At 36.7% G+C, this 24456-nt stretch overlaps 1 protein-coding gene across 6 annotated transcripts in view; it reads left to right on the top strand.

Moving 5' to 3' along the window:
- The window catches only part of ARHGEF28 (Rho guanine nucleotide exchange factor 28), a 259146-nt gene that overhangs the window by 187449 nt on the left and 47241 nt on the right, over nucleotides 1-24456 (top strand). For all 6 annotated transcript variants that reach the window (XM_036226271.1, XM_036226272.1, XM_036226269.1 and 3 more), the window contains 10 exons: nucleotides 3633-3688; nucleotides 4757-4805; nucleotides 6610-6754; nucleotides 6834-6955; nucleotides 9447-9587; nucleotides 12605-12852; nucleotides 14117-14239; nucleotides 15441-15558; nucleotides 18570-18824; nucleotides 20363-20439. In XM_036226271.1, coding sequence (XP_036082164.1) covers nucleotides 3633-3688; nucleotides 4757-4805; nucleotides 6610-6754; nucleotides 6834-6955; nucleotides 9447-9587; nucleotides 12605-12852; nucleotides 14117-14239; nucleotides 15441-15558; nucleotides 18570-18824; nucleotides 20363-20439 — 1334 coding nt within the window. The remainder of the gene's footprint in view (nucleotides 1-3632; nucleotides 3689-4756; nucleotides 4806-6609; nucleotides 6755-6833; nucleotides 6956-9446; nucleotides 9588-12604; nucleotides 12853-14116; nucleotides 14240-15440; nucleotides 15559-18569; nucleotides 18825-20362; nucleotides 20440-24456) is intronic.

The following is a 24456-nucleotide window of genomic DNA, read 5'->3' as shown; positions in this document are numbered from 1 at the left end:
CGTGTCAGTCCAGATTTCTTACCTCCTCTTGGGAGGTCCTCCCTGACCACTGTGGCCTGAATTCCTGCATATTATGTTTATTACCTATTTTTCCTATTCTGTTTGAGACTGGCTTATGTACAGCCTCTTTTGAATTTAACTAATAAAAATAGGCTTTAAGTTCTTTAAGGACTGTAATCACACAACAATTCTTTTGTATCCCCACAGCAGCTATTCTAAGCTGGGACCTTAGACACTTAGATATAGCTCATGATACTCTATAATATGTAGTTAATGTAGCTTAAGGAGGGTAGGAATCACTAAAAAGGAAACCTTTGTGGTATAGACTATGTTGGTTCATGCTGAGTTGGTCAGGTAGGTGGCCATGGAAGTTTTAGTGGAAGATGGAAATTGCTGAAAATACGTAGGATATATTTAGCTTTTAAAGCAGTCATTTTTTTTTTTAATGCAATAAGATTTATAGAAGATATAAGGTTTAAGGAGAACCTTAATATCTAAAATTTTACCATCTAGAGAGCATTCCTATTAAATATTTTGATGGAGTCCCTTCTGATAAAATACGAATGTTTCATTTGCTGGTGCTATCAGATGTGTTTAGTCATCCCTCATTGTACATTTAAGATTTTTTCCGAGTTTTTCACAACATGATGTTGCAATGAGAATTCTTTACCTTATATCACAGTCCACATCTTTGATTACTGCCTTCGATTAAATTCTAAGTATGACTATACATTTGATTTCCTCTTTAACCCTCAATGTTTTAGATATTTTAAGATTTACAGTTTTGGGGGTAGGAGAACGTTAGAGTTTAAATTTCACTATTAACATTGGGTAAGAGAATATGACATGCTCAACCTCTGCTGCTTTGAGGAAATAATCTTGTTTCATTGGTGTATTTTTGTTTTTAATTGCAAAAGTTAATATTTCTAATCTTAAAAACATGAAAAAAAACATGATGTAAATATTTGAAATCCTGGTGTCCATATTTTTCTTTGTTAAAATCTGAATTGCTAGTTTTTCACAGAAATTATATTTATGTAAATTTTTTCTTATAAATAGATTTCACTGTTTATATTTTGGTGTTACATTATCTAGTACACTGAAGTTCACAAATCATACCTTTCTGGTAGATTTTACTTTTATCAACATAAAATTACCCTTTTAATGCCATTAAATGCATTTCGCATTGAATTTTACTTTGTTAAAAGTTAATATTCCTCTTTACTTTTCTTTGTGTTTCCCTCAACTAATACTGTGTTTTTGATGTGGGGTGTATGTCTGTAATTTAGGTATAGATACTCTAAAGTAACTGACTTTGTTTTATAATGATTTTTTTCTTATTTACATTTAATTCGATAGCTACCAAACTATCTTTCACAGTTCTATGCTATTTTCCTTGATGTCTGGTTTAGCTATTTACACCATGTGCTGTTTACTTTTTTCTTCTTTAGAGTTTTGGCAAGATGATATGCTCTTTTATCTATTAATAATAATTTTAAGGCTGTGTAAGCCTTATAATTGAATACTTGATTAATTCCCTTTTATTTTCCCTTTCCCCCATTCTCTAGTATGCTAAAATCATCATTAAATTATTTTTTATGTATTATATGTATAATCTTTCAAAAATAATTTTTTATTTCAAGCATAACTTGATATTTGTATTCAATTCTGTGTCTCTACTTACAATTTTTTTTAGAAATGATTCTTTGTGTAACTGATTTCTGTGCTTACTTGACTTTTTGAAATCTGACCTAGCCCTGAACCCTTAATTTTGATTGTGCTTTTAATAGGCTAGACTAGGATTTCAGGTAATTTTTTTTTAAAGAAGCTTATTGGAGTGATCTGTTTTCTGAAACCTTGTGTCTCTAAAGGTATATTTTTGCTTCTTTCATGCAAGAAAAGCAATTTATCTGGCTAAAATCTTAGACCAAATGTTTTCCCCTGAATACTCTGTCAGCACTGGTCCATTCTATCTGGTCATTTAATATTTTAGTAGCAAAGTCTGGGGCCTGCTGTCTTTATTTCTTCATTATTAACCTGCTTTGTCTGCTTTTTCTGTTTGGGGACTTTTAATCTTTTAATCATATGGATATTGTCAGAACGTTTCTATAGAATAGGTGTCATTTAATTACCTTTCCTAGGAAACAGTGAGGTTCTCTTGATTTGCCTTTTTCGGTTCTTTTTTAACTTTGAAAAAGTTTTTGTCAATTATCGCTTTGACTATTGCTTCTGATCTGATTGTTCTGATTTCTTCCTTAGAGAAGTGTGATCTCGGTTATCTGTCTTTTTTGTGTGACATCTTCTGTTTTATACTTACTCCCTTATTTTCTCCACATTCCGGAGGACATCTTTCAGGGTGAATTTCAAAGTGCTGCTTTGGTATTTTTGCCACACCGATTTCTCTCACCGCGGTTTAAGTTCTGCTCGATCCGCTTTCCTTTGTTGCGGCCCTTTCTCATCTCACGAAACTCCATTTTCCTGTCACCCTTTGGGCCTATTGTCACATCTCGTTCTCCCTTCGTGGCCTTTTGGTTTTACTTTATGTCTATTTTGTGTCTGTTAGAATACATTTCCAGTGCCTAAACTTTTCTTTTTCTGGATTTAATCATACTCTGTGCTTTCCGTTCAGCGGTAGCACATGCCCCCCCCCCCTTTTCATTTGCTTATTCTGAAATGTGGAATGAGCCATTGGATTCCAATGAGTGTCAGCAGGACTAGTTTGTGAATCAGTCTGGGCTCTGCTCATTGGCCATCGAGGTGCTGGCTTAAATGCCTTTGCAGACCTACAGTAGGGGGAAGATTGGGCTCAACTTCCTACACAGGTCTCAGGGGGTGATGGGCACTTTTCTAGTGCGACTTTGGTGGACCTAAATGGGACCTTCCACCCCTCTGGAAGAATTCTTTCTAATGAAGTTTCTGGTAAGCCACAGGCTCCTCTGTCTACACACAGCATGGGGATAGATGGGACAGGGCGGTCATGGTGGGTGGTGCGGGAGGGGAGAGAGGCAAGGAAACAGTAGCCTGACAGAAGGCAGTCCCCATGCAGGGGCAGTTTTCTGTGGTGACAAGTTGGGCCTCCGAGGCAGTGGGCAGGAAGGGGCGGGCAAAGCGTTCCCTTACTTCTTTCAGTGAGATGGGGCCACATCGTTTTGTGAAGTAAAACACAAGCAAGCCACTGACTTCTGTCTTTTAATTTGGTTATCTCTAGTTAATAGAAATTCCTGTTAGAGCTGGGCAATCCTTTTTTTTTCTTTTTTTCGGGATTGTGAGTTTTTTATCCTTTCCATTTTCATAGGCATTTTACATGGTGTGGGAATGGGTAGCTGCTATCAGCCAGATATCAGAAATCCTTTACAACGTAGGGCATGTAACAGCAAATGACTTCTCAGGCAGACACAGACGCGTATGTGGTACATAACTCCAGGTTTCATAATCGATAAGACCTTACATAAAAGGGAACAATATTTCCAAGGAAATTAAAGTATTAATAGTGTGCTCGTGCTTGAATGGTGGGACTACATGTGATGTATGCACTGTTTTTATAATGACCAGTAGAAGCATGTTGTGGTCTTGTTCATTTCAAATTAACTTAAATAAGATGGACGCTTTTCTATCTTCTCCCTTTGTTTCAGACTGTAATGCAAATGTACATAAGTGTTGTAAAGATGCTGCACCTCCATGTGCCAAGGTAATCTCTGTCTTGTGTGAATAGTGCATGTTTGTATCGAGTTTGGTTGCTTCATATTATCTGTTCAGGTTTTTATTCTTTTATTACTATTTAGATTTGTTTCTACAGTGATCATTGTAGTAATAAAATAACGCATATTCTCAGTGTATAATAATTATTCCCTTACCTACGTACTTTCAGAACTAGAGAGAAATCACCAGTCTGGCCACCTGCGTTAAGGAGGTTTGGGCAGCTTAGTCTTTCAGTCGGAACCCGCTTGGTTTACCAGTGCAAATCCTGAGCACATGTAAATGAAGTCTAGAGCAGTAATTCTCAAACATTGGTATTAGAGCATTAGAATCACCTGCATGACCTGTTAACATACAGATTTCTGGGCCCCACTCCCTGAATTTCTGATTCAGTTAGTCTCGGTGGGGCCTGAGAATTTGCATTTCTAACAAGTGCTGGTCCTAGGACCATAGTGTAAGGCCTACGGGGCTAGAAGAATGTTCCCTGTATTTGGGGGTGGGCCTGTATAGATGGAAGCATCTATCTTTCTATTCCTTTCTTCCCCACTGTAAAGTCATGTCAGAAATGCATGTGAGTAACAAGCACCATGATCCTGCAGAGTGAAACTTGGAGTCCCCAGCCTCCGTGTTAACTCCAACACACACCGTGTCAGGTCACAGAGTTGAGGGTAATGTTTCAGTGCTTAAAGTCGTTGTGTTCTTTAGACAGGGGTAATAGCCAGGTGTAGAAAGTAACAGAGAGGAGAAAGGCAGTGCTGATCAGAATTCCCCTTTCAGCCTGAGTCTGGACACTTGAGCTGGAGAGTTCTGGTTCCCCTAGGCTTTTAATAAAGCTAGAATATTCATGAGACCTGTGTTCATGAGACACACCTTCATTATAACTTGCACATCTCATTATCATAATGTTTTTCTCTTTGTTGCATTTGCTTTGAATTCTTCTTTTTTGAAATTAAAAACAACAAAAATGGTATAGATAAGAATCCTGTTCTGTGTTCTGTGTGGACATTCTTATAGTCCAACGGGGCTCTGATCTTATATGTTTCTAATGTTTTTTAACCAGAAATTCCAAGAGAAATACAACAAGAACAAACCGCAGACCATCCTCGGAAGTAAGTGATGTGGAAAACAGGAACTTTTTCAATTTTATACATGCCACACAGTTTTCAATGTAAAATACTCCCTCTTTTTGTTTTCTCATTTGCCTAATTATTTCTTCTTTCATAACATATGCTTGCCATAGTTTTTAGTTATACAAAGAATGGCATAAACTTCTATGACAGCCTAATACTCTTTGTGCTATATATACTTCATGATCTTTTGTATTAGGGAGGACCATATGGAGGAAGTATTATGATATTGCCTCCTTTCTAAGATGTGATCTAGTGTAACATGCACTAGTGATTTAATAACCTTTTGAGGGAAAAGAGATTTAAAAATTATGTGCATAATTTTATGTTGTTTTTTTTTTAGCAGTAGCACATATTTATCTACACAAACACACACCATATACTTCTTAGGAATCATAAAGTTTAGGAAGAAACTTTAAGTTTGGAATCTATAAGTTCCGATCATTCCGTATTGTCCATTACCATAGCAACTTGGTACTTTCATTGGCTATGCTTGAGGCTTTCATCTTGTCAGCTTCTTTACGATGAGAGATTTTAAAGCATACCCAAGACTTTTTTTTTTTTTTTTTTGCATATTGTTAAACTTGGTGGTTCTGTTTTTTCTTGAACTATATAAGGCTGAAGTTTAAACAACGTCTCTTGACTGTAACTGGCAGCCTTTGACAGTTCTTTACATTGCATGCAAGAACCAGTTATACCATCATCTATGTTTGAAAAGCTTTTAATTTGTTGTGAGAGAGTTTACAATTTCTTCTTCAAAATTTCATTGCTGGCTATGTGGCAGGCATTTTAAGTTTGTGGTCATTTCAATGCTGTAACAAAGTGTAACCAGTGTTTTTAAAACCACCCGAATCAGAGACAATGAGGTATGCAGATTCATGGTGACGTGCAATTTATTGCGATATTATAGAAGGTTGGGCTCGTACAGACAGTAACAACTGTGACATCGTTTATTCTCCTGCTGGGACACCAGAAGTCATTTTGACATTAGTCGTAAGGTGCTTCTCAATTTCATGAGATTAAGTGTGAAAATAAAAAGCATCTTAGAATTGAAAAAAATACTATCTATTCCTCCTCTTTACTTGGGAATCATAAGAATAAAATTAAATCAGATATGTATAAAATTCTTTGTAATATGCTGGAGTTTCATGCAAGTATTTTCCCCCTTTTGTTTGAGAAGGTGGACTAGCTACAGCTATAATATTATGGGACTGAAAATTTATAGTATACACAAATGTAAAACTGACCAGAAAGGTATTGAAGCACCATTTAGTTTTCAGTATGTGAGAGAGAATAGCCAAGCTTGGTTTGCCTGAAATTTATATACCATAAAGAAACAGACTCCTCAGTATCATTCCAATCCACTGAATGCTCTGTGTGTGTCTACGCCTGTTTATATACACAATATGCATTCTAGTAATAATGCTAATAACACCTTGCATCTATTTAAAGCTGGCTCTAAGGAGTACAAACAGTGGTTTATAAGAAAGCTATCCCAGTGTTTCCCCATTCCATTTTCTTGTTTGTTTGTGTGATCCCAGCTACCTGCAGTCTCTAAGTAGATATGCTGAAGCAGGCCTGCAGCCTGGCTATCAGGAGAGTGTGAAATCGAAGGGACATTTGAAGCAGGTGTTGGGATGTGGCAGAGAGATGATTTCAAGGCTGGGCATGTGATATATTAGAAACAGCCACTCGACTGTTTAGCTTTCTGGCTTTTAAGTGACTACCTTTACTTGTAATTACTGCCCTCTATGAAAACACATGAAGCATCCATTCTGGTTTCCAGGTTCTTCATTTAGAGACGTCCCACTGCCTGGTCTCTCCTTGCACCCTTCTTCCTCCATGCCTATTGGATTGCCGACTGGGAGGAAGGAAACTGCAGGGCAGGTCCATCCATTGTCCAGAAGCGTTCCAGGCACCACCTTGGACAGGTAAGGCCCCTGTGGTTTTACATCTTCATGTCTCAGAGCTGCTGCTGGAGCTAACTCTTCTCCCTCCCTCCACCTTCAGGAGGTCGGGGACATCCTTGGAGTCCGAGAGTGACGGAAACACCTGGAGATGCAGGTCTCATTCCGATGAGCTGTTACAGTCCATGGGCTCATCCCCCTCCACGGATTCTTTCTTAATGGAAGGTGAGAAGAAGATGCATTTGCATTTACTTGTGTTTCCATGAGCATTCGCCATAAGGAATATTTTCTGAAGGATGTAAGATTGAAACATGTTCTTTTTTCTTTTTAAAAGAATGATGTTCCATGGTGTCTCTTTGGTGTAGGTTCTACTGGTTAAAAAAAAAAGAAAGAAGGAAAAAGAAAATTTAGCCCTAAAGTAGACTCCACAGAGTGACCAGGGAAATATGGTGTATTTTTTAAATGGACATGTGTCATAAACGTAATGAAGATAAGGACATACATTGTATGTTTGTTGTTTTTAAAAGTTTTACAACTGTAAATGAATCGAAATAAAATTATACATTAAAATATATATCCTTCAGTTAGTTAGTTAAGACTGACTTGTTTGGAACTCTGGGATATTTATCCCCATCTGTTGCCTCTTACTTGTTGGGAAATAAAAGCATTTTATCCAAAGAGCATATTTTGTAGGATAGGACTTAACCTGAAGGCTTACTTACTGTATCCAAGTTGTAGCAATAAGTGAAAGAACCAAATGGAAAGAGAGTAGTGACAAAAGGAAGGAGGGGACTCTGCTGCAGGAATCTGTTTCTTTTATTTTAAACCTAAGCCTTTAAGTTAATTGTCATGTCATCTTTTGTGTGTGTGTGTTTATTTTTATTTTCTTTAAAATGCTTAAACATTAATTTTTGTTTTTAATTGTAGTTGGCATTCAATATTATATCAGTTTCAGCTGTACAGCACAGTGGTTAGACATATTTATAATTTACAAAGTGATCCCCCCTATTAGTCTAGTACCCACCTGGCACTATACATGGTTATTACAGTATTATTGACTATATTCCCTATGCTGTACTTTACATCCTCATGACTATTTTGTGACTACCAATTTGTACTTCTTAACCCTTTCGCCATTTACACAGCATCCCCAAACACCCTCCCATCTGGCAACCCTCAGTTTGTTCTGTGTGACTATTTCTGTTTTTTTTTTTTTTTTTAGATTCCACATATATGTGAAATCATATGGTATTTTTCTTTCTCTGACTTTTTTCACTTAGCATAATACCCTGTAGGTCCATCTATGTTGGTACAAATGGTGAGATTTCATTCTTTTTTTTCTGTCCAAGTAATATTCCATTGTATATGTGTGAGATATACATACATGCATACATATACATATACATACATATACACACACATACATACATACATACATATATACATATGTATCTCTCCACCTCTTCTTTATCCATTCAGCTGTCAGTGGGCACCTAGGTTGCATCTAGATCTTGGCTATTGTAAATAACATTGCAATAAATATAGGGGTTCACATATTTTTTTGAATCAGTGTTTTGGATTTCTTCAGATAAATACCCAGAAAATGGAATTGGTAGGCCATAAAGTAGTTCTATTTTTAATTTTTTAGGAACCTCCAAACTGTTTTCCATAGTGGCTGCACCAATTTGCAATACCACCAATAATGCACAAGAGTTCCCTTTTCTCCCCATCTTCACCAACATTTGTTGTTTATTGATTGATTGATTGATAAAATCCATTCTGACAGCTGTGACGTGATAACTCATTGTGGCTTTAATTTGCATTTCTCTGATAATCAGTGACACGGGACATCTTTTCATGTGTCCCTTAGCCATCCGTATATCCTCCGTGGAGAAATGTCTATTCAGGCCCTTTGCTTTTTTTTTTAAATTGAATTGTTTCTTTATAATTTTGGATATTAACCCCTCTTCATGTCATCTTTACTGCTTGAGCTAGAATCTCTCTCAGGGGTGTCATTTGCACAAATAGAGTTTAGTTTTCCTAAAGAGAGAGGGAGGGAGGGAGAGAGAGGGAGAGGGGGAGGGGGGAGGAGGGAGGAGGAGGGAGGGAGGGAGAGAAAGACAGAGAGAGGGAGGGAGGGAGAGAGGAGAAGGGAGGGGGAAGGGGGGTGGGGGAGGGAGGGAGAGAGAAGTCAAATTCTGTCAGAAAAATCTGTACTGAGATGTGACTCGAGTCTTTACACCCTGCTTCACGTTTATAATAAGGACAGCAAGCCAAGTACAGAGCAAACCAAGTGGACAAGTACAAAATTTAGATTTGAACAAACAGTACAGAATAACCCAGAGCAAAAGAAATTAGTGTTCATGATTCTGTAAGCACTTTGTGGACTCCGAAGGTTACTAAAAGTAAAACCAAAATAGAGAAAGCCAAAACAAACAAAAGAATCTTCATATGTCCCTTTTTTTGGCATATACATAATCACTATGTTAACACCTAATTCTTCTTTGTTTTCATGAGAGGAGTCTTGATTTGTACCATTTCACCAGTTTAATTTTCATATATTTCAACTCTATATCATCAGTATTTTGGCTTAGTTGTTTCTGTTTTCATAGCATTTTTATTTAGTGTGATGAATCCATAAATATGGGTACTTGCGAAGGTCTATGTTATGCGTGTTATTCTACTTTCAACTTTTCTTTTTCTAAAAACACATTAGATGTCGTGGATTCTTCTCTGTGGAGTGACCTCAGCAATGATGCCCAGGAGTTCGAAGCAGAATCTTGGAGTCTTGTGGTGGACCCCTCATTTTGTAGTAGGCAGGAGAAGGATGTCATCAAAAGACAGGATGTCATTTTTGGTAAGCTTTTTAGAGATGATCGTCAGGGTGAAGCATTGTGGTATAAAGGAAAGAGCCTGGAATTTGAAACCATTCCAACCTGGGTTCAAATCCAACTTCTGTTATTTTCTAGTTACTTGATCTCAGAAAAATTGTTAACTCATCTAGACTTCAATTTCTCCATCTGTAAAATGGGAAATAATGATACTCAGGTTTAAAATGTTATGAGGCATTATATGTACCTGATACAAAGCAAATTTTATTTCTCAGACCTTTTTCAAGTTTACTTATGCATGGCCTTTACCTCTGCTATTATAAGAATCACAGTAAAATTTAATGTAAATTTTAAATCACAGTAAAATTTTAATCACAATAAAATTTAATCACAATAAAATTTAATCACATATTTAGATGTAGCATCAATAGGACTACTGCGTATATGACCCTACAGTCTGCTCACACACACCAGGGTAGTGCCATTCACACCGAATGCAATGGGACTGGCAACACCTGGGTTAGGGCAATGTGTGACTATGTGCTGCAGTCATGACTATGGAGTTCACCTCTGGTGACATTTTATTATTTCATCCCATTTGGGGTGGAGGCAGTCTGAATTAGGGGATGTTAGATTATATACTAGTTAGGAAAAAATGAAGTTCAGAAAATTTTCAAGTACAGAGTAGATTCTAAAAAGTGGTTCCAAAAAGATACCTTATTTGAAAGATGAAACAAGCTCTTAGTTTTCACTGATCCTGTGTATGTGTAGACCTTAGCGATGTTTCAGGTTTGGGTTTAGACCACCATCATAAAGTGAGTATTGTAATAAAGAGAGTTGTAGTCCTTTTGCTAGTGGAGGGTCTTGACTTCAATTTGCAAAAAACGTAACATCTGTGAAGGAAAATAAAGCAAAGCACAATAAAATTAGGTATGCCTATATTCAAATGTGAACCAAAAAAGTCCATTGGCACTGAGGACCCCTTCTCACCGGGGTCAGGTGTTGGTTATGCTGGTCAGGTGAGACGATGTGTAAGCATGCTTTGAAATCTGTCCAGAGCTATATTGGTGGGACTTACTTTGGAAAGGAAGATGCTGTCCCCTTTAGTATTTCTCAAGCAATTTATATTGTACTGTAATTTTTCTTAATTTATTTATCAATTTCATATATTAAAAATAATCTAACCCCATTTGGGATGAATTATGTAATGTAGTTGGCAGCATGGCCTTTTGTGTTAGAAAGGCTTGGGTTCTGCAGAAAATCATTCACCTTCTTCATTGGCTCTTTTTTAAAGATGAGCGAAACCATTCCTCTTTTTTTTGGTCATAATGGATATATGGATTAAAAGAGTAAATGAAATGATATGGGTATGTGTTTAATACAGAGTAGGCAATAAAACATGGTAAATAACAATACTTAAAAGTTAGTGGGTTCCCAACTAAAGAGATTTTTTGTTTATGATAAAATAATAAAGCTACATGTAGATTTGTTTACTCCTATGGCTGATGTTTTAGATTCTTTCTCAAAACATGGGAATTTGGAAATACTAATCTAGAACTTCCTGTGCTCCCACAAATTGTGAATTATTATTATCTCTCATGATGCATGTTTAACATTGAGATTTAATCCACATACCATAAAATTCATCCCTTTACAGTGAATCTAATGGTTTTTAGTATATTCACAAGGTTGTGCAACCATCAACTACTAATTCCAGAGCATTTTCATCACTTCAGGAAGAAAACCCTGCACCCATGAGCAGTCAGTCATTTCTCATTTTCCCCTCCCACTTAGCCCCTGGCAACTACTAATCTACTTCCTGTCTCTCTGGATTTGTCTATTCTGGATATTTTGCATAAGCGGAATTGTACAATTGTGATTTTTTTTGTCACTGGTTTCTTTCAGTTAACATCATGTTTTCAAGATTTATTCATGATATATATATATATATATATATACACACACACACACACACACACACACACACACACACACACACACACATATATATCAGTTTCCATTCCTTTTTATGGCTGAATAATACTGCATTGTGTAAATATAACACATTCTGTTCATCTAATCATCAATTGATGGATATTTTGGGTTGTTTCCACTTTTCAGGTCATATGGTGACTTTATGTCTAACCTTTTGAGGAAATGCCAGGCTATTTTCCAAAGCAACTGTACTATTTTACATTCCTATCAGCAATGTATGAGGATTCTGATTTTCTCACATCCTTACCAACACTTCTTTATTGTCCATCTTTTTTATTACAGTTATCCTAGTATATATGAAGTGGTGTCTCACTTTGGTTTTGATTTGCATTTCCCTGATGGCTAGTGATTTTGAGCACCTTTTCATGAGTTTATTACCATTTGTACATCTTTTTGGAAAAAACATCTATTCGAATCTTTTGCTTATTCATGCAGTGGTTTTTTTTTTTTATTTTTGAGTTATAGGAGTTCTTTATATATTCTGGACACAAGTCTCTTATCAGATGTCTGATTTGCAAATATTTTCTCCCATTCTATGGTTTGTCTTTTCACTTTCTCGATGATGTCCCTTGATCATTATGCATTATTTTCCCCTGGAGAAAGTAGAATTTTGGAAACAGATCCAGGAATAAATGAATTCAATTTAATTCACCAAATTAATTGTGCTCCTAATCAATACAAAAAAAGATTAAAAAAGAAAAAGAAAAGTGGGTAACTTATATTTTATACAGCATTCTGGAGAGAATAACACCTGGTTCCTAGCTGAAGTTACCTAAAGGTGCTGGCTTTATGTTATGAGAGTTTCAGATACAACAAATTGTTGTATATTGGACTTGACTTATATGTATCCTCTTATCTGGAAAAAGAAAATATAGATTAATAATTTGAGTTTACCTTAAATGTTTAATCGATGCTGACTTTTATAGTGGAAGAATGTTATTTCTAAGCATTCCCTCTTTTTCATTTGTGTAACCTGTAGTGTTTAGCTACTAACTTAAGACAGTCGGGATATTGGTTTTTAAAGCTTATTTTTGCTCACATGTTTCAGAGCTAATGCAAACAGAAATGCATCACATCCAAACCTTGTTCATCATGTCTGAGATCTTCAGGAAAGGGATGAAAGAGGAGCTACAGCTTGACCACAGCACTGTGGATAAAATCTTCCCTTGTTTAGATGAGTTACTTGAAATTCATAGGCATTTCTTCTATAGCATGAAGGAGCGAAGACAGGAATCCTGTGCTGATAATGATAGGAATTTCATCATCAGCCGAATTGGAGATATTCTAGTACAACAGGTAAGAAAGGTTTAAGAGCCCTAATCTCAAAAACCTAAAGATTCGCAGATTCTCTGCAGTGTTAAAAGTCTGTGGAGAACGGAAATCGATTTTATGCCAATTGACAGGTGGTTTGGATTGGTTTTCTTTTATTTGATGTTGGTCTGTATGACTGATGGCTGAGAGATTTTAACAGCCAGTGACTGGATCCCCCGTATGTCACAAGACTTGACTAGGCCATCCCTGGCCCTACTGCTACCTCCACCAAGAATCACAGCCGTAAATAAATCCCTTTATGAAAATTCTACTTAGACTTCTTATTGTGATGGCTCTCCGATAATGGGCCCATGATGGTCTTAACATCTTCAAGACAAACCCTTGTTCTGTTTAGGAGAAGTGAGGCAGATCTATTATCATTAAATCCCTAAGGTTCATGCCTAGAAGAAAAGAGATTTGTCTATAGGCCAAGCTCTTTGAAATATCCCTTTCACATCTCTGCTGCTCTCTGTCAGTTAATAAATTGGCATCCTGGTTACGCATCTCTCTCTTTTATCTTGGCTAATGATAACCTGCCTCTTGATCCATTTGTGGCATGCTGACAAAAATTAAATTCCTGATGGAGGGTAGAGTCCATGGATATGATCAGTTAGCCAGAGTAAATGCCAACCAGTGAAGGACCCTTACTGAGGACCCCCAAATGTTTCCACATAACCCTTCTATCTATAAAAGTATTAAACTATACATTGAAATGGCAAAGTTGCACAAACACCAAAAAAGGAATAAAATATATTAAATGTTTTTCACTTGGCTATTTGAAAATTGAATTAGTTCAATATAATATAATGATATTAGGTTGATGTCTTTCTTCCTTTAACCTCTTGACTACTTCCTTTTACTTTAATTTTAAAAGTGTTTGGAGAAGAAAAATGATTTTGTTTCCAGAAATTCCATGACGTTTATCCTTTTTCTTTTTAGTGTAAATAGTCTATTTGTTTGTACACCATAAAAAGTACAGAAAAGTAATATGAACTGCTCTCATAAAAACATTTCTAATATTAGTAAGGAGCAGGCCCATTAATAGACAGAACATGCCAACATTGTTGTCTACTTATAGATTAATAAATAGACAATTATTTTAACATTTGCTCATCAGCATTGAGCTTTGGAAACCATGATTTTATTCTATATTTATAACGAATGTATTGAAATATGTGAAAATTGCATTATCTTTTTAATGTTTAGAACAGACTAAATTTGTAAACCATCATTGAAATGTTATTCTCAGTTTTCAGAAGAAAATGCAAATAAAATGAAGAAAATATACGGAGAATTCTGTAGCCATCACAAAGAAGCTGTTAGTCTCTTTAAAGAACTCCAACAGAATAAAAAGTTTCAGAATTTTATTAAGGCAAGTATTTTAAAACTCTTACAAAGTGGTAAACCAGCATGGGGAAAGTCGACACTCATTTCTCATGTGATCTAAGCAAGTTTCACAGGCAGTGCCTTTTTTCAGGGGAAGGAGAAGGGAGTGATAAGTTTGTGGCAAAGATGGAAAGTCTTTTTTTCTGTTAGTAAAATATTTCTACCAAATCATTTTCTTCTGTATCTTATATTTGTGTAGCTTATATATTCATGTCCTCCAAGCTTCTGAGAACCTTTGTAATATCCTATGAAGCTGTTTCATGCCCTGACAAGTTATGAATAAGAACCACAGTAAAAATATAAAGGCAGAGTCCACCCCACCCCCAGTAGATTAGTTTGAAGCAAATCCATAACATATATCATTTCATCTGTAATAGATATTGCTAAGCAATTCAACATCTCTTTTAAAAAAAAATACAGTGACTATCACACTTAAATAAATTAACAATATTTGAAAATATTTTTATGGATGGCCGGTGTTCAGATTTCCCTGAATATCTCATAAAATTAGATTGCTTAAATCAAGATTTGTCCAAGGTTCACAATATGTCTTTTTTAATTTTAATGTTCTTCTTCGCTCTTTTTGGCATCTAATTTATTTGTTAGAGAAATTTGTCCTTTACAGTTTCATGGATTCTAAATTTTTATCTACCATTTTAAAAATGTTACCAGATTCTCTTCCTTTTTTTTCTTCCCATATACGTGTATATGGAGAACTTGAAATCTTAAAGAATACTTTGAGACTTTTAGAAAAAAGTTACCCTGATTAGAGGGAACTTTAAGTGATATGGTAAATAATAACAAATGTAGAGAAAGACCTTTTGGAAAAACCTAGTTAACTGCAAACTTATGCTCAAAATCTAACTTTGATTTCTGAGTATTTTTCAAAATTTTTGCTTTTCATGAATCTTACCATTATAAGTATTGGAATGTGCTCACTTTTGGAATTAACTAGAAATACATGAGAACAACTTGAAACTACTTGAAATCTTGGAGAGTTGGGTTTTTGAAATTCGTGACTAAGTATGTAATTTAATGACAATGCATCAAGGTTTAATTAATGCATATTGTGTTGTGTTTGAATAGAATTATGCTATTGCAGATTCTTTGTGTTATTAAATTCACACTTAAAAAGAAAATACAGATAGAATTTGTATATATAAAAATGTATATCTATATTTTTTAAGCTCCGAAATAGTAATCTTTTGGCTCGACGCCGAGGAATTCCAGAATGTATTCTGCTGGTCACTCAGCGCATCACAAAATACCCAGTCTTGGTAGAGAGGATATTGCAGTACACAAAGGGTGAGTGATGACTTCTGGGACAAACATTTGCTTCTCTCATTAGTTTGAAACATACCTAAGGTGTTGTAAAGAGCTATACATGCTTGTGGCCTCTGATTCATAAAGATTTTTATTACGGAAAAACTGTTAAAGCCTAAGGATCTTTAATAATGTGGCTTGGCCAATAGTCTAAATTCCTCCACGCAGCCCAAATAAGACTTCTTCATACTTTGACCCTGCCTTTCCCTTCTACAGTTTCCCTATATCCAGACCTTCTTAACACCTCTTTGTCCTTGTTCTCCTATTACCTTCTCAACAGTCTGATGAAACATATGCGATTGATCTTAGCACCAAATGTCAGCTTTTGCAAGCAGTGAATTATTAGATTGAGAATGATTTATGAAGGAGCTATTTTCGACTCCGCAAATTCATTAAGTTCTAGGGAGTAGTAACATCTGGGCATCTTTTAAGGAGCTATTAATGCACATGTAAACTCCTGGAGGGATCTAGACAACTTTTGTCTGTCTGGTTCATAACTGGATCTTCAATGCCTAGTGCAGTGGCTAGTACAGAATAGACGATCAATAAACAAACACATATCAGTGCAATGAATGAATAAGCAAAAATGCCTGTTTCTCAAGCTAATGTATTGATCTTGAGTTTATTATTTGGGTGGGGGCAGATAGTGTGTTATATTAACAAGGATTTGGTTCTTCTAATTGTGTAACCTTGCATTGCCATCACATGTACTTGCATCTGCCACACAATTTAATTAAATGAGCCTCAGTTTTCTCCTCTACCAAGTGAGAATAATAATCCTTAAGAAACTGTTGTGAAGATTAAGTGAGATTGTCTCAAAGAGTGCCTGTTACAGAGCCTGGTATATATAAGATGCTCCTGTTTTTATATTATCTTTATTATGATCAATGAGATTTTAAATGACAACTCTAAAAAAGTAAACTTCTAACATCCTTTTTTGGGGAGGAAGGGTCTTGGTGAGTAGAAATTCATGATGTAGACTTTCTATTTTTCCGTCATTTAGAATTAAGTTCAGGCAGGAATGGTAACATCTCTCCCTTGTATCCCATTTTTATTGCTCCCTATAGTTTAACATAAAAGAAACTATCAACACAATATATGAAGAAAAGCCTTATAAGTTTTGTTCTCAGCAAAGGAATGAAAGTAAAATTAAGACTTTCTGTTGGTATTGTGTTTATATTCTCTTAAGTTTAATACAATGCCTAAAATACTGAAATTTGTCAGATCATATTAGGTCAGCTAGTGCGACTACCCAAAAGTCATGCCATGCCAACTTCCTGGTAGAATGAAGAACAATGATTGCCTACTGTGAATCAAAAATAATAAGTATGACATATAGCTCCTCAGGCACATTTGTCATAGTGGCTGAGGATACTACCTACTTAGGTCAGACTTTATCAATGCTCAGTTCTCTCTCTCTGGTTATTGAGAACATTGGTTCACATGACTCTATTATGGCAGAGCTTCTCAAACTCTGTTAGGAATTACCTTTCACCTGGGGATCTTGTTTACATGAAGATTTCGATTCAGCAGGTCTGAGGTGGAACCCAAGGTAAGCATTTCTGACAAGAGTCCCAGCTGATAGCGCTGATGGTGCTATACTTTGAGTGAGTGTAAGACTGATTTGTCCCTGAAGGTCGAAAGACTTTAAGCCTTTTCTTGGCCTTATCCAAGTCACCTTGTAGCTCAATTTTGATTGTCTGTACTATTTATTAAATACGCTCTTTAGAAAGAAAACCTTTTGCGGGGAAGTGGGGCGGATGCTGCTTAGTGGGCAGTAGGTAAAGTGGTGAGGTGTATTTTCTCGTGGGCAGTGAAAAAGTCTCTCTTTTTTTTTGTTACAAATGGATATCTGGATCTGTTCCTTGAGATTTTCTGACAAAATGATACACACACACACATGCGCGCGCACGCACACATACACACACATGCATAAATACATATACATATACATATACATATACATATACACATACACATACATATACATATGTATTTAAGACATTTAAAACCTGGAAATGTTTAGACCATTTGGAGGACTTGTTCTCATTCCACTTGACTGCTACTTCTGCATGTTCTGGGTTCTAAAGAACCTTTTATTTTCTCTGCCAATCTTTTTCTCCCTTCCTTCTAGCATCTTTTAACCTCCTGAAACTTCCCCTTTCAGTTCTATTTGCCTCAATAAACACTAACTAGGTATTTTTTTTATTTTTAAATATAGGAAATAGGTACATTCAGTTTCATCTGGAGTTTCAAGAGGCCGTTACAGAAACTCCTCCAGAGATTTTTCTCAAGCTAATCCAGAGATAAGACCAGGTGGACAGTGTTTTAAAGAATAACAACTGGAATTGATGATTATCTACTCTCGTGGCATGAGCATGGCTATCTAGGCACAGTGCTTTGGTCCAATTTTTTAGTTCAAAAAATGTTTAATAAATATTATTAATATACTCATACTCATCTTCATGTGAATGCAGTTAATTTTGAGTGTTATTTTTATGGAGGAACAAATTCAGGAAGGCAAGAGTCTGGGGCCCATTCAAGGCACCCTTCAGCTTCATTTTATTGAAAGGACTCCAACACGGGCCTGCAGCTCAGTTAAGTTCTGAGAATCTCGGTTTGGGGATTGCTTGGTTACCTCTGTCTGGGAAGGTGGAAGGAAGGCCTAGGCTAGGATTTATAACGCATTCCTTGTTCTAGGGGAAGGGTCAGACCAGTCCCTACAAATCAGGTGTCCTATTTGCACAGTGTTTCAACTGAAACACATTTGATAAATCTTTTGTAAATCTTTCATAATTAAATATTTTCACGGTTCTTTTTGGGAGAGGGATGCAGAATGACATAGTATTTGGATTTTAATCCAACATTTTTGTTATGAGATTTTTGCTATTTGGATTATACATTTAACTATTTAAAACTATAGAGGGGAAAATTGTCTTCCTTAGCACTCTGGCTTATTGCATAGTGTTTCTTTCTTTCTTTTTCCCATGCAGAAAGAACTGAAGAACATAAAGACTTATGCAAAGCTCTTTGCTTAATTAAGGACATGATTGCAGCAGTGGATTTAAAAGTCAATGAATATGAGAAAAAACAAAAATGGCTTGAGATCCTAAGTAAGATTGAAAACAAAACATGCACGAAGCTCAAAAACGGCCATGTGTTCAGGAAGCAGGCACTAATAAGCAAAGAAAGGACTCTGTTACATGATGGCCTTGTTTTTTGGAAAACCGCTACTGGCCGTTTCAAAGGTACTGTGTCTCTAACAGATCGATTTCCTTTTCTTTCATACATGTTGCTTAACAGAGTACCGATTTTCAAAAGAAAAGTGGCTCAGAGATGCAGGCACACACACAAACCTTGGGTCAGTGGAAGGATTCCTATAGGATCAAGTTGTGAACTTCCATAGGCAAACGTGGCCAATGCCACAAACCTTTGGTGGGAGTTCTTTCTCCCAAGCAAAAGCCATCATCTATATTTTATGAATTCACAAGTTTGTGATGTCTGAATCAAAGGAACCGAGAATCCTGCTAATGATTGGCACAGAAGCATTAATCTGGCAGCTGTGGTGTGTTGAAAGTGAAGCAGTTCGCCTGTACACTTAGAGTCTGCCAGGCCAGCCTGGGACTGGCAGCCCACTGAGGGGAGAACTGAACTCTGTATGTTATCTTCGTTTCTGAGCAATATACTGCATACGTAGCCATGTTTGCATTAGCGTAAGTGCTTCCTCAGTGCCACTGTTTGCTAATGGGCATTAAGTCGACCCTGTTAATCTGGTTAGAGTCTAAAACAGTTTTTTTCAGATTCTTAAGGGCTGATTCTGTAGCTAGCACCTTGCCCGATCAAAGCTTTCTCAATGCCAGCCACATACTTGAGTCACCTCTGGAGCTTAAAAAATTTACTAATGCTCACGACTTCTCCCAGAAATTCTTTGTTTATTATTCTGGAGACAAAGCTCTAATATAGAGGTACTTAAAAGTTCTCAGATGAGTCTGCTGCACAGCCAGAGTTAAGAACCACTGGTCTGCTCTCCTCATTTTTAATCCATCTTAACTTCCTGAGGTAAGCAATGAGAGGTTATTTCCATTGGATGTTTATCAAGTTTTGGTAGTGGTTGCAACGAATGGCTGGAATGGGATTTGTTGATCAGCAACTTGCAGTGTTGCAACTAAACATTAACCGCAATTAGAATATTAACCAAACTAAAATATTAACCACAATCTGTAGATCCTATGGCTCTAAGTCATTTGCTCTGTATCCCTTTGCAGGAATAAATAATTTGATAACTATGTCAGAGTGTTCAGTGGTATAATGAAGATAGGTTCTTGTGAACAATTTGTAAGGGAAGTATAGGATCTCAAACTTTCCTCAGATCTAGATGGAACAAAATGGCAGATTTGTATATATAATTCAGGGCACAAGTTGCCCTCTAACGTTTTTAATTAAGCACCTTTTTCCCTATAAAGGTAAAGGCTCGCTCCATTCTATTAGAACCTTCTTTTTTATTGGATATTTTTCTTCCATTTGGAAGAAAATTTTGCTGGAGGTTTAGCAATACTTACAGTTACACACAGGAACGTGCACATTTAAACACAGCTTGTTATCTATAAAATATCTCTTTGACTATCATAATACAGGTGTTTTTAAATAAGTTTCATAATTAGACTAAATCTTAGTCTTTTATTTTTGATAAATTTATTTAAATTTCAAACATGAAATCAGAATATTTAATAATGACATTTGAACTGCGGTTTGCTTCATTAATACTAGTAATGTTTTTCCTTTGAAGATATTCTAGCTCTACTTCTAACTGATGTGCTGCTCTTTTTACAAGAAAAAGATCAGAAATACATCTTTGCAGCTGTTGTAAGTATATGGCCGTGATACATATTTTAAATGGTTTAATCTCATATCTCCTTGACATATGCCTGAAATTCCTAATGACATTAAATAGTCTTTGGCAAGAATATGCCCCTACCATATTCCCATTATAATTAGCAATTATGTTGTTTATAACAAGCATCTAATTGGTTTTAACTAGCATAAGTGTTGAGTTGTCACACCCAGCACAGGCAGTCATCTGGTTCAGTAGGTTAACCAGTTATGAAAATATTGAAGTGCTTTTCTACTGGCAAGTGAACAGGCTCTGTCCTAATCCCCAGTTCCCCCAAGGTGACCCTCTGCCATCTGGCTAGCTTGGTCTTTCCTCCAGACACCATCCCCCTTGACTTCTCAGATGTTAATGCTGGTCACTCTGGCACCTTGCTGCCCTGTTTCTACTGGACAATGCCTGCTGTACCTATTGCTAACCCACTCATAATTGTCATGAAGTCCCTTCTGTCTAATAGAAAACACCATCCTGGTATCTGAGGTTTAAAGAAGATTGTTTCCTCTACTATAATAGTTGCCGATTTCTAAGGCTATTTATAGAACACTTATCTTTATAGTGTGTTATGTTAATCTCATTGCCAGCACAACTAGATTAGCAGTAAAACCAGTATTTTATAACATTTCTTTCACAGCATCAAAAAGACTCTCTTAAAGAAGTGGTAATTGATGGCAAGGAGTCATCAATTAACTCCTTGTCAGCTTCATGGAGCATCAGGCCCTGTCAGAGGAAAGCATCTAATATACAGTACCAATGAGGACAGTATAATAGTGGTTCTCTAAAATGCTAGTGTTTATCATCCATTGACTGATAGGATATTCAGGTACCATTAGCAGATATTATCAATGCCAACCAGTTTTGGCAAATTCAAAGCTTAATGAATCTTCTGTTATGTTGCTCAAAGAAAACAAAGAAGCATGCCTGCCCAGGGGTGGGTGCTAGGGAGGAAGAGGTTAGTGCAGTTCCTTACCTGCCCATCTGTGCTTGTCAGGTTGGCTGAATAGGCTTCGTCACCCTGTTCAGCACATTGTCTCTTATCATTAGAATGATGCCAAGTTGTATAAAGGTCAGAGATTCTTTCACAAAGCTACACCAGAGGATAACAAGAGGCCTTAAACAAGCCCCCATGTCCCTTATTCTTTTGAACTGTATATATTGCAAATTTTGTGACAACCTACTGATTTATACAGCAGCCCCTCTCTGCTGTTATCTGGGATGCTCTGAAAACAAAACAAGACAAACAAACAAAAAACAGTAAATAAGTGAGAAGGTGGGACCATTTTGTTTGACCTGTGGTTTGGTAAGGATCATGCTGGAAGAGAATACAAATTTACTCCACACCTGTATAGAAACAAAGGTTTCACCAAAGACCTAAAGGAGAAGAAAATCCTGCTTCTTGGATGGCGTTATAGGCCAAATGACCTGCTGATGGATCAAGAATTAGACACAGCATACACACAGCTATTTTATTTTTGGAAAACAACAGAGCATATGGATTCAGATCAAGCAGTGATGATTTACTTGAAATATATATCTGTCCCTCTTAGCTGACATCTTGAAGGGTTACCTGTGCCACCCATAGACCATATTTACCATTCAGTAAGGAAAGCAATCTGCCAAATGCTAAATTGAAGGCAGCCACAACTTAGCTCCTCTCGGTAGAGTGTGTTTGGCAATGGACAGCAGCAGTAACTGCTTCCTGAAGATGTTAGCCTGGCTTGTAGCTGCCTTCACAAAGGCCAGCTAAGCCCTTGCCAATGTCAGAAAGCAAAGGAGAGCATTATCCTAAAAGATTCAAGTGCATTCTTCAATTATATGCTTTTTTGTTTCATCATATATTTAGTTGTCACAGCCCGTGTATCATAAATATTTTATAATTAACATCTTAAGGGAATTGATGTGTTGGCTAGGGGTATACAAATATCTGGATTTCCTAGTTCTCACCTTAGAATTTTAGAAATTTAACTTCACACTCATACCCACAGATGAGATTCTCTTTCTTGTGCTATTAGAAAAACTTCTTAAGTAAATGCTTGCTGCATGTTTCAGAGGACATGATGAATTTGGAAATGGCCAGAAGATAAGGAGCTGAAAGTAGCAAGAGGTTGGAGTAGCTTCTCTACAAGATAATTTTGTTTGTTTTTAAAGAAGACTCAGCTGTAAATGGCAGTAGCATCCAAATCTATGAAATGAATAGGAAAAAGTAGATGTATTTACTAAATCTTGGAATACTGAATCTAGGAGGATGTTTTGAATTTCAAAGAAGATAATTTCAAAATGAAGGGTCAATAAAAAAGACAAAGTGAACTTGTAGATGTTCAAGTGCAAGTTCAAAATAGGAGGTGACCTTTAGGTCTTGTTACCACAGTGGAATCATGAATGGAATTGCCCACTAATGGAGTCAGCCACACTGGAATCACAAAGGGATATGTCGTAACAATGGGCTAAAGGTAGCAGCTCCTTTTCCGCTTCCTCTATGGCAGAGGTTTCAACATCAGTGCCTATAGAGATTAGGCAGGAATGTAAATGAGTGACCTGGAGTAGGCTTGATATCAAGAAGCCTATAGAAAATGGTAGGGACTAATGTGAACTGGCAAGTACATGCCCTGTCTCAAAGAGGACAGGATTACTCAGGTATAGCATGTTTTTGAATGAGTATATGGGCCCAGAGTTGCTCATCTTCTGCTTTTACCAATAACCCAGAAGTCTAGAAATTTTTAAGCAGAAACACCCAGTTTTTAATTATTGACCACTAGTTAAAAAAAAAAAAGTTTTTTACATGCTGTGGCACAAACGAAACATCTCTGCAGTCTGGGTTGAGCCTTTGCACCATCAGTTTTTGACATTGGTCTCCAAAGTAGACATGTTGCCTCCATTCCTAGAGATTTAATTTAAGTTCTTGATCATCTCTGATGTTTGTGTGTGATTAGTACGAATAATGATGGGCATGTCCCCAATGCCATCATCCTGGTCTGATGGTGATTTAATTGATGCTACTTTCTACCCATTTATTTCTCATTTAAAAATATCTGACCCCACTATCTCCCCTCTTGCTGTGACACTAACCAACTGAATCAAATAACTTCACTCTTGCTTATGCCTTGAGCAATTCAAACCTACTCTGCCTCTTTGTACAGAGGCTTTTTACACTGTAAGAAGAAGAAGTTAAAACTGCATTGAAAGAAGGAAAGAAAATAAAGTCTTAGTATATCTGTAATTTACTAAGGGATGTCAACAGTACACAGGAGCTCTCCCTAACTGGAGAGAGCAGGACAGGGATGGAGAGGTCCTCAGGGTAGACTCTTGCATACAGCTTCAGATGTGGTACAGTCGCATGATGCTGGGAGAGCAAAGCCAACACTGAGAAGTGAGCAGTAAGAGGTGAAGTGGTGTGCTCTGGATAAAGCCATTGCTCAGGGCATGAGGGAGAAGCCAAACCACACACTGCAGCCGGCTCTATAAGCAGTGGTAGAAGCCACTAACCAAAGGAGATTCTTTGTATTTACCCCCAAAACTGTTCATGCTGCAGGCATATTTTTGACTATTATTTCAACTATAGCTGCCTACTATGTTGTTATTATCAGTGTCTTATTCATCTTTGAATTGGACATTGAAGGATTGCTGTGAATGTTGGTAGAAGTGGTGATTTAATCATGGTTTGGATGCCAGATTTTAGACATTTTTCCTATTCCCCTCTGATGGGATTAAGCTAAATCTAGTTCGAAAGACATTTATTGAGTGCCTGCTCTATGCAAAGCACCATGCTAGGTGTATAAGATGAATTAAAGATGAATTAGACCTGTTTCTGCACACCAAGGGCTCTCCTGGTTGGTGGGAAGAAGAGAAATATGCAGGTAGAACTATCGAAGTTATGTTGATGTTCCCCTACAATATCAGAAGACATCTGGGTAATCTAAAGTCTTATCTCCTTATTTTTTTATTTTTGCCTTTCATGTTTATAGTCCACTCTTTGGTGCTGTACCCATCACGTTAGT

Source organism: Rousettus aegyptiacus, unplaced genomic scaffold, assembly GCF_014176215.1.
Source record: "Rousettus aegyptiacus isolate mRouAeg1 unplaced genomic scaffold, mRouAeg1.p scaffold_m13_p_8, whole genome shotgun sequence".
Classification (NCBI taxonomy): Eukaryota; Metazoa; Chordata; class Mammalia; order Chiroptera; family Pteropodidae; genus Rousettus; species Rousettus aegyptiacus.
The sequence above is the reverse complement of the archived record's forward strand: the minus strand, read 5'-3'. Positions and strand labels throughout refer to the sequence as shown.